At 39.4% G+C, this 11,430-nt stretch overlaps 1 protein-coding gene across 2 annotated transcripts in view; it reads right to left on the bottom strand.

Moving 5' to 3' along the window:
• Positions 1-3,499, bottom strand: part of jam3b (junctional adhesion molecule 3b) — a 32,080-nt gene extending 28,581 nt beyond the window's left edge. The window contains exon 1 of one of the 2 annotated variants that reach the window (XM_029519127.1): positions 3,415-3,499. In XM_029519127.1, the coding sequence (XP_029374987.1) occupies positions 3,415-3,499 (85 nt within the window). The remainder of the gene's footprint in view (positions 1-3,414) is intronic. The other variant, XM_029519128.1, reaches the window with a different exon arrangement.
• Positions 3,500-11,430: the final 7,931 nt, after the last annotated feature.

Genomic DNA, 11,430 nt, shown 5'->3' on the forward strand with positions numbered 1-11,430 from the left:
TAGATAAAGCGAGGGCTGCAATTGGATTAGGCTGACAGCTATGAGTGAAAACAAACACAGTGTAAAGTCATAAACATGTCAGTTGTGCAGGAGGAGAAACCAGTCCCAAACCTGCCAAGGGTGAAAGCTGTTAATTGACTCCCTTTAAAATTGCATTTTTTCTTCATGAGGAAATTGTTTCTTGTTTATCCATGCAGTTTCAAAAATAAAAAGCTCAGATTTCCACAGGTGTTTCTAATAAGAGGCAAAGCAATGATCTCAAAATTTATATTCGCTCAGGACTAATCCACTTTGAGAATCTTCCAAGCCCTCACATATCTTCACTGTACTCTTGGCAGTGAGGCTCTGGCAGATGTCCTCTTCAAACCTGCAGCACTTTCCTTGGAATATTTTAAGTGAAATGGCTCAGGTGAAGCCAGCAATGGAAAATGAAAATGCATTCCATTAGATCAGATTTGAAGGTATGCTGTAAGCACGAGTACGTAAAATAACAATAGCCCTCGTCTTTGGCTGCGCTGACAGATAAGTGGACTTATATTTGCAAGTTCACTCGTGCTGGCTTTAGCCTTCCCTCGAAATGGCTGGAGCTGTGTGGCCATTAAGATGATAGCTAAGCGAAAAACCCCTTGAATTGAAAATGAAAATGCATCTCACACAAAAACACAAAAGACACAAAAATGTGTCTGAGAGGTGTGTGTGTGTGTGTGTGTGTGTGTGTGTGTGTTTGTGGCCTATAGAACAAGAAGCAAATCTCAATGAAACACTTATTCCTCTCTGAATTTTCCCACAAGCTTTTTGAAAGATCAAAAACTCACTTTGGACCGGAGCTATTCCAAAATACAAGAAACATTCAATACCTTTTTGTGCCCATCAGCTCAAATTAGTAATCCTGTTTCTACAGACACCTGCAGAGTTGGCCACTTGGCTATGCCCTGTCCGGCAAGAAGAAGAAATGTTTTAAAATTTGCCAGTTCACTGCTGACCCCAAAAATGTCAACTGTACTGTTACCATGCCCAGTCACTAATTCACTCAGGGGGAAAAAAAAAACACTCAAGGTATGTCAAGAGAGCAAGAGATTTCAAATGAGCTCCACTGCTATTTCTAATTAAAGCAAAGAGAAAAACACCAATTCATACACCTGGGAGATCACAGGAGGTTCTTGTGTGTGCACTTCCTTTTGATCTCTATGTCTACCCTCTCACACCTTGCTTAGTCAATATCCAAGGGGAAATGAGAGACCAAGTGTCATGCAAAGCACTTCAGGTGACCAGGACTTATTAATGCATGGACAGAAAAAAAGTAAAAAAATAAAAATAAACAAATAATAATCATAATAAAAGTTCAGACATTTATAATAGAACTAGCCTTCTTAAATTTTTTGTACAAGTTTTAAAAAATTCATTGATTCATCCCCTGCTTATTTTGGGCAAGGGTGGGGTACGCCCTGGACAATTCATCAGTCCATCGCCGGGCCAGCATTCTGAGACAGACAGAGACCAACAACCACTCACACTCACACTCAGACCTACAGGCGGTTTAGAGCCACCAATTAACCTAAACATGGATGTCTTTGGACAGTGGGAGGAAACCCACGCAAGCACAGGGAGAACATGCTAACTCTGCACAGAAAGGCCCCAGGCCCAGACACCTAACCTGTGACCTTCTTATTGTGAGGCAAAAGGGCCTGATACAGATATAACTACAGTAAATGCAGCAAACCATTCACTGATTTATCTGCTTCTAGGAATAATAACTTCTTTATTCAGTACAAGTTAACATTAGTCATACCAAGCAGAATACGCCCTTCAGGCACATAGCTGGCCACCTCTGTCATGAGACAATGATATATGGTTAAATGTAGGTTGTGAAGTCAAGACCAAAGGGCAATCTCTAATGTCAATGTAGAATACAACTGATTTTGTTACTTTACTTGATTAGTTTTATTTCCAATGTCTTCCAAATGCCTAATTTCAATGCCATCTTGGCCCCAGGCCCAAGCCCTTAACCCATGACCTTCCTAATGTGGGGCAACAGCACTAACCACTACACGGCCATGCTCCAAGTAAAAAAAAAAAAGTAAAAAAAGTAATGAATTAAATCAGGACTTAAGACCATAACATAGTGCTCTGGACAAGAGACACAGTGGAGGCTGAATTCCTCTCCTCATTGCTTTATATATGATCTCCTTTTTTTAGCCTGAAGCAAATATACAAACACAATTCAGTATGTAAATTACAGTTATACATAGGCCTTTCACAATAAATGAAAAAGTAAAAGTAAGGTAAAACTTTAGGAGCAGCTGGGAGCAGAAACTGTAAAACAATCGTAATTTAATATTATTTTTATTCAGTGCATAAGTAACTCGTATCAACGACAGGTACGGTGTAATGAAGCTCCCAGGACAATTTATGTATTACTTGGTCAGATTTAGCAGGAATAATTTCACTTTAAAAATGGCTTTAGAGTCATCGTGAGATTCGTGGATGAATATCTGCTCGGCTCTTACAGGTGTGCGTTGGTTTCCAGCTCCAATAAACGGATTAGATAGAGTTTTAAGGGGGAAAACTGAGACGATTTGATTTTCCGACGGCTGTTTCTGTTTACCAGGTCAGCTCTCAGCTCCGGAGCAGCTGACCGGGTCCGGCAGCAGCGGGAGGAGGAGGAGGAGGAGGAGGAGGAGGCGGCGGCGGCGGACTCTGGCTGGGCTGGCTGGCTCCTCCCGCGGACAGCCTGCTTTATTCCGCCGCAGAAAAAAAACCGTTATCTCGCATCACCAGATCCAACATATCTGCACCGCCGCGGCTCCACACCCATGTTAAATAGTAAAGTACGGACTCTAAAACGGCCACAATCCATCTCTAATTCACACACACCGAGTCTCAGCCTAAACTTGAGGGGTTGAAACTTTTTTTCCAAAGTGAATACGAAAAACGTGCAGCAAACTGAACGGATGCAAGAGCCACAAATGACCGCTGCCATTCTAATATGCGGCACTTCATCTCACGTCCAGCATTTTGCTGTTAAAAAACGAAAAACGAAAAAAAAAAAAAACAAAAACCCGAAGGAGCGATGAATTTTGGTAACAATAGCTCTTTGAAACCATCGCCTGACCAGCACATTTACCAGTCACGTTGACAGCAAGTTGTATCAAAAATGGCGACTGTATTATTGACTTTGTGAAGGGAATTAATATCAGTTATTGAGTTAGACTCCAGGAGGACCGCTGCTACGGTCAGTCTGTGGTGACTTTATCGTTAGTTGCGTCCTCACAGATACTTTACTTCACTCTCTACTTTTCACTAGCGTTGGTGTAACATCCAAACAGACGCAGAAGTGAATTATGTGTAAAGACCACGGTCCTCGGAGAGAATAACGGAGAGAGAGCAGCGAGTTCTAAGCATTTTTGTACTTACAGTGAGTTGAGAGGAGAGCCAGGAGACAAGCCAGACGTGGTTTCGCCATCTTGGAGTCGATGCAATGCTTGCTTTGACCGTACATGCGCAAAAGTAGCCTAATAAGCTTTAGTGTAGATGGAGGGGGAGGGGGGGGGTTAGAGGCTGGGAGAAAGAGGGGAGCGGGGCTATTATATTAGGTTTCCATGGCTACCGAAAGCATCACTCTCCCTGACAAGAATTAATAGCTGACATGGTGTGGGAGGCTCACTTGTAAAGGTGGGCAGGATAGGAGATACCAGCCTCCAGTCGTCTGCGTGCTGTGGGACGGAATTGAAATTAGCGACAAAGTAGAACCTATTTAAGAGCACTTATTCCCACTTTCCCTCAGTAATAAGACATGAAGGGAAACTGCCAACAGGCAATGTTACAGTTACTTATTGTGTTGCCAGGCTTTAGTTATTTATATCATTATAAATCCACTCACGAGATATTGTAGGCTCCTACAAAATAATTATAGGGAAGATTTGAACTGTAATATAAAAACACCAGTTCGTAGTTAGTAGTCTTGTCATGCAAGTTAGGTCATTTGAATTTCCATGCGAATGTGAAATACATTCCAAGTTAAGCAGCCTGTCAGTACTGATACCAACAGCACACAGCATGCGTTCAATAAAATACAGACTTACTATTTCTCACTGGCTGTAATGTCCAGAACTGTGGGGCCACTCATATGTCGGATCCTGGAGACATGTCTTCAACCATGTTAGCCCGTAGCTTTCTCAGGCTATTCACATTAAAGAGCTACTGCAATTTTGTGGAGCCTTGTCTTTGTCACAGCAGATATGGTTTGCTCTGCAGGATTCTAGTTCCAGTGACATTCATTGGTAACATCAAGTATTTTTCCCTCTGGGGACCAGTAATAACTCTGTGATGATAGCAATGCAGCCTGTAATATAAATGCTACTTAAAACATGTCTGTGACATACTGGTCAGCTAGCTTTAAACAATTCCACAATGAGCAAAACAATCTGTGTAGCAGACAGATACCCAATACTAAGATTATCTGACACAGTAGCATGCTGTGTATCAATACTGCATCATCAATGCATTTATACAGGTGTAATCTGACTTGATTGCTAATTATGTTAGGATGCACGCTTGTGTGTAGATATGTGATTCAAAAGATTCAAGTGTGAATCTGGGGTACTTCTTTTACCCTCATGTGTGTTGGGGTCTTTTGTGTTAGTGCTTTTTTCAAGATCAAAGATATACTCTGATGAAGAAGGGAACAACATAAAGATTACCTCAAGAACAGTTATGAGTACACTGATTAGGGTAATGTTCAAGCAATAAAAACTTTGAAAATAACTTAAATCCATCTGCATTTATATTTTTTACTCAACTCAACATGAAAACAAAATGTTCAGATATCCCTACAACTTCATGATTACCAATAATCATAATATTAATAGAATTAATTTAACCGAGTGACTAAAAGTTCTCTTCAAGGGAAAAAACCCCTTTGTTGAGCTTCTTAAAACTAATAAATCCTGCATTAAGAAAAACACAATAGGACTGTACAAGAGGATACTAAATTTGAGTAGAAATTTTGATAAACGCAAAGCTTGAATACTTAAGCAGAAGAATACAAACACTGATACCCTTGGGAAAAAATAGGTTTCACAAGTTTGTCTCATGGAGAAACACAATCTATCAGAAAAGATTCTGCCATTTTAGCAGTTGGATAAAGTACGGCTTAGCTTTGGTTGTTCCACTTCCACAGTGTGCAGTTTATTTTTACTTTTTATTATTTATTTACTTATTTGAAAGCTTAATCCTGTCACTTGTAACATTATTTGAAATGAACAAATACCCACTAAAATATGATGAAAAAAATAGAACTATAATTCTAGACCCTTTGGTCTAATTCTAAATAGACTTGTAATGCTAATTTAAATTACTGGACGGAAAATGCTGGGGTTTCTTGCTGAGTGTTTGGGTTCTTAAAATGTTGAGGTTTTAGTGTTTTTTTGTTAATTTCAAATAATGTTACAAGTGACAGGATTAATCTTTCAAATAATTAAATAAATAATAAAAAGTAAAAATAAACTGCACACCATGGAACCCAAGGAATGCTTTTAGCTGCGCATGTGTTCCAGCAACATATGTTTTTGACTCCAATGTCTGTCCTTGCTTGAAACCCTTTTTTGAAAATATTTTTACTTTCTCCAGGCTCATTGTGCATTGAGGTTCGTTCATCTCAAATGTGATTGCTCCTTTGAAAATTGTAGCCATCTATGTAAGGCTGCTTCTTCCTCCCGACTTTAGGTGCTAGAACGTATGTCCCAAAAAATCTGGGTGAAAATAACTCAGAGCGATCATCCTATTTTTTCTGTTCATCTTTTTGAGGCAAACAAAATTAGACCAAAGGGTCTTCATGGGCTCTGTTCCCATAGCCCATGGGAAAATGATGATAAATAAAAAGTTATTCTCTGTGCTAGTTTAAAATTATTATGAGGGATGTCAAGGCGGGTTCAGTATGAGGTTGACACTTTTTTGTTTATCTAGTTTGGCTTGATTCCTATTTCTGATGTTGGCTTTGACAGCTGGCATCATGAATTTTGACTATTTACCTGCATATTAATTAAATTGTTCTGTGTTCTTCTAATAACATCTGTCATTATGTGAATGGTACACAGCTCTAAACGAGACCCAGTCAAATCTTAATATACAGTTGGACCATGTCATACGCTATTTGAAGTGTGTCAACCAGCAGCTTGTTTTTTTTTTCCTCTCCTCCTCTCAGTTGTCCAATGTACAGTATTTGAATGCAGTTGAGTCACAATAAAGCTGTTTTCCTTCACATTTTTTTCTTTTTCTGCTGTCAGACAACAGAATGAGTTTAAAATGCTGCCTTTTAAGATGAGATGTTAACCAGCAGTCACTTCCAAACCCTTTCCAATTTTAATTCCAGTTCCAGTTCCAATGATTTCAGCTATATTTACTTGTGAAATGATCACTCAGAGATAAAGTTAGAAGCTCATTCATGTCAGCTGCTTTACAGGCAGCATAGAGAGGTCTGTCTGCTGATGGAAAGGTCATCCGTACTCAAGTGGCAATACTGGTGACTGTTGGGAAAAATGGTTTGTAACAAAAAAATCATTAGATTTATTAGAGGGTTATGCCTGGCGGTGCTTGGAAAGCTAACCAACTGTGTAACTTCAATCAAATGCCAATCATATAACTTAATCAGTCAGTCAGTCAGTTACACGCACTATACAGCGTTAGCTCTGCTATCCATCCATTCATCTTCCACTGCTTTTCCATTTCCAGGTCGTGGTAGCTCTGCTATAGCCAAACCAAGAGGGCTAATTATTGTTTTTAATCCAGACAAATTTCGTTGGCTGAATTAAAACACAGACGAAGATCATCCTGATGTAATTCCTGTGGGAACACAGATGTAAATCGAGAATAAGAATAATATTTTATTTTCATCATACACACACTGTCAATGCACACACAACAAAATTACCTGAGATACACACACATATATATGTGTGTGTGTGTGTGTGTGTGTGTGTGTGTGTGTGTATATATATATATACATACATACAATGACAAGATGACAAGGAGTATGCATTTGTCGACACAGTTATCCATAGATCAACCAGCCAGGTGGCAGGGCTGGTTGTTTTCAGTTGAAGTTGATTGCAGGAATTGATGCTCACAGTTCTGGGAATAGAAGGAATGGAGTGGATGACAGCTGCTCTTGGGTTGGGGGAGGCAGTGCAAAACTGTCTTGATGGCTGTGGAACAGTTGGTAGGAACTGAGCTGGAAGCCTGGTGACTGCCCATCACTGCTGAGCCTAAAAGTGGAGGTCATCGCAGAGCAGGCTTGAAATATCTGAAGAAGGTTGGACACCACCTGGTGGTATCTCCTCCTGGCTGTAAATGGTGGCTGAAGTTTATTAGCATCTAGATTGATCAACTAATAGGTGTGGAAAAGTATTTGAATGCTTTTGAATGATGAATTCTGTGTTTATTTCTCACAATGAAGAGCAAAACAGTTTTTGGTTATAGTTGATCTGGTCATAGCCCCTGCACTGGTGGCTGCATCTGTCTACACAGTTATCCATGGATCAACCAGTCAGATGGCAGTATCTGATGGCATCTGAAAGGACATCAAATTTAGGACCGAGCATTTGATTGCTGTCAAGCTCAGTTAATTCTGCAATATGAGCATGGCATTGGTGATGTAAGCCATCTTGATACACACTATATGATTTTAGTTTCCCTAATGACGTGGTAGAAAGTCATGAGACTTTGTCTGGATTCTTGCAGTGGCTGCTATCACCACTGCCAGTTACAGACATACACTGACAAACCTTGCATAATATTTTTGATATGTTTTTATATTTCTCACCTCAACTTAACTACATCATTGTAGTATGGCAATCTTGGAGTTGTGTGACATATGTCACATTTGCCTGCCATACAATTCAACATAGAACAAAATTTTAACCCACTGTTATGTTACCTAGTGGTTTATGAATGGTAATGTGTCCTTTGCCATTTTGCCTTTGAAAGCAAGTAGAAGGAGGAGAAGGTGGAGATGAGGAGGCATGATGGCTAGAGTTGATATGGTCTATCCCCTCTTTTGATTGTGTGGTATAGTCTGTCAGTCACACACTAGCTACAGCTAACACATACCTATAGTGAAGTGATTAGAGCTGATTATATTGTGTTCACAAATTTGTCTCCCCATGATCTATCTTTCTCTGACTTCACAGTAAAAGAACATTTACATTTCACAAGCTAAAAGTAACACCTTTGGGACTAACTGGAAAAACATACAAACAGTAGATCCATTAATCAAAAAGTCTTACACTGGTAGACACTCTTTTACAAGCAAACTGAAGCAGGCAGAGAGCCAAAAACCAAAGGGCAAAACAAAGGCACAAACCCCTTGGGCAAATACGAGGAACAGGCTGCAGAGACAATGCAAGTTGCAAAGACAATCTGGTGCAGACAAAAGCAGAGCAGGCCAGTTTGCATAACCAGGGTGGGCTAGCAGTTGCAGCAGGCGCAAGTAGGTGAGAATTAGGTGACGATGTTTGAGGGAAGAATGAGTTATCACATGAAGACAGGGATGCAAGGTCAGAAAATAAAACCCAAGTAGATTATGAAAATAATAACAATAATAGAAACCAGTCATTGAACATGACAAGATATTACAATAATTTGCAGGAAGGGGACAACAATAGCTTATTGGAAAAGTATATGGAGCTTCCATTATAACAATTGATCACTGATTGTGCTAACCTTATAATGGTGGTCCCATAAAGCTAAGCCAGACCAAAAGTAATGGTGATGCATTATCTTTGTACAAAACATTGTTTCTAGTCCATCACTAAAAGCAAGTAAAGACATATAGAAAAACAACAAATCGCACCTGACAAATTAACCTTATAGTCATGGCTTCAGACCATGGTAGAAAGCCAGAGCGCACAGATTATAATTAAGTTATATTTTTGTAAAATTATTTATTCTGACCATTACCTTACGGGGATAAAAAAAAAAAAGCTAATAGGTGAAGTTTTATATATTTCATATAGCAAACTGTCTATTAGGATGAGTAAGAAGACCAATTTAAGTATTAAAATATATAAAAGTTTGACTGGTATGGTCAAAACAGTAATAAATAACAGAGAGAAATGTGTTGGAACCTTCCCCAATCTCAATTTTTCCTCCTTCTTCATCTCCAGTTTTTGTTCAAACAATCTTTTATATTTTCTCAGTGACAAAAAGACAAAGTCAGCTAGATAAATTCCAGACAAGGATCTTTTCTGATAATTTCAGGTTTAAAAACATAGAATGCCAAAGGTTGAGGGAGCACAATACTTGAACGGTCTGTCTGATCATTGGAACCTCAAGACAATGAGACATGTACCCAGCAAATGACATAGGTGTCCATGAACTCCTTACATTTGGAGTAGGCGGATACAAAACAACTGAGATACGTACCAAATGCATATGCATGCAAGTTTTCCAGTGTGAGGGTTGGAGGAAAGTAGAACCTTATAACACACACACACACACACACACACACACACACACACACACACACTACATTGCTTCTTTTGTTTTCATAGTGTGCCTGGTGTCTTTTGAATAATAGAAGTGGCTAGAGATTCTCAGATTTACTTTCAGCACTTAGAACAACGTTCCCCTCTTTCTCCATTCAGTCAGAACTCAAGCTGCTGGCTCTAAGCCTTTATAGTATTAACAAATCATTCTTTCCCTCTCCCTTATCTGAGCTTTCTCTTTTATCACACTTGTGTAGTCAGGAGGAGTAAAATATGTTGGCCAATGTAATAGCCTGAGAATGCTAAAAAAAACAATGAAGGTATTTTAAAATGATCTTATTCAACAAACATACAATAAACTTACATTCCCTTTATGCGTCCTAGAATCAAGAGACAGCAGCATTGTGGTTATCCTTATTGCCATGAGTTTGATTGCCAGGCTGGGGCCGGGGAACATGCAAACTTCTGTGTGAAGTTTGCATGTTCTCCCTCTGCCTCTATGTTTCCTCCCAAAGTGAGCATGTCTAGGTTTCCATGAGTATGAATGGTTGTATATATCTAATTGTTTGCTCTGCAACAGACTGGCGACCTGTCCAGTGTGTAGCCCACCCTCGCCTGAGAAGCCAGCTGGGATTGGCACCAGCAGTTTTTGCGGCCATGAGAGGGTTGAAAATGAAATGAAATGAATTTCTGATTTTGTTATGTATCTCCCCTTCACTTCACATCCACAGGTGCAACTTGATGTTAGCTGAAAGACATTTTAACTTAAAAAAAAAAACAAAAAACAGACATCAACATCCAACTGACTAGTTGTAATTATAAGCCCATTGTTTCCCTGTAATTTACTGCATAACTCAACCCTCCTCAAGGAAACAGGATACAAATACCTGAATTGCTGGGAGCTTGCATCTATCAGGATCTGATATGGATACTGTAATTGTGCTGCACAAGCAGCTTATGTAAGTGATCATTTTTTGTGTTTATATCACTTAATATGTCAAAAACAGTGTCCCTGTGGAGTTTCTGAGTAGCTAAAGATGAAACATTTACTTATGGAACCTACGGATGTCTGCTTTAGCTCCAAGTGACCTTGAGGCGCGCCAGGCTCTGTAAACACTTCCAACTATGTCTCTGTGTCCTCATTACAGCCAAATCCAAACATGCGCACCACCAGAGTGTTCACAAGCAAAGCCTTCTGTGGCTCCCTCTCACCTCAGGCAAACCATTTGCGTCTCCTCTCACACTCGCTTGCATCTCATGTCTCTACTTGGAAGTTCCCACAGCCATCGAGCACATTGCAATGTTGTGATTGGAGCCACAGTTTGGTTGTACAGCTTTTCAAACAGCAGATGAGTTCTCCGGTCTGTCGGTGAGGAGGCAAGAAGAATTCCCCTCTGCTAGCTTGGCTTCAATAAGAGTCAACATTCACCAGCACTGTTAGTATCTTTAGCAAACATTTACAGTGTGTTTGCAAAAGATCAGGGAATCTAGATGTATCCTCAGGCCACAGCAAAGACTGCTCTCATGATCATGTTTCACTTAGTTTTAAAGAAGTCAAAATGAATTTACAGTCATAAAATGCAACTCATATCTGGTGTATTTTACAACATCATTAACTAACTGAACCTGTAAAATGTAGTACATTTCTTTAATTGTACTTTCATACAAAAGACAGTGAATATTGACCCACTGTATTATTAACTATTATGATAATGAACTGGACCATTTACTAATCAATACTCCTCATTTTGATGACAAGATAGATGATAATTTAGTTTTTGTATTATGCGGTATATCAGGATGAGATCACACAAAGAAACTAGATGGATGAAAGTGACTTGGGTTGACTGAATGTTGGCTAAAAGGTACAAAATCCTCTATTATTTCCAGTTTCTTTTAGCAACACTTTGTACTCTTTGTACTAGTTATTAAGCTGTATCGTTGCTGC

Source organism: Echeneis naucrates, chromosome 14 (assembly GCF_900963305.1).
Source record: "Echeneis naucrates chromosome 14, fEcheNa1.1, whole genome shotgun sequence".
NCBI classification, from domain to species: domain Eukaryota; kingdom Metazoa; phylum Chordata; class Actinopteri; order Carangiformes; family Echeneidae; genus Echeneis; species Echeneis naucrates.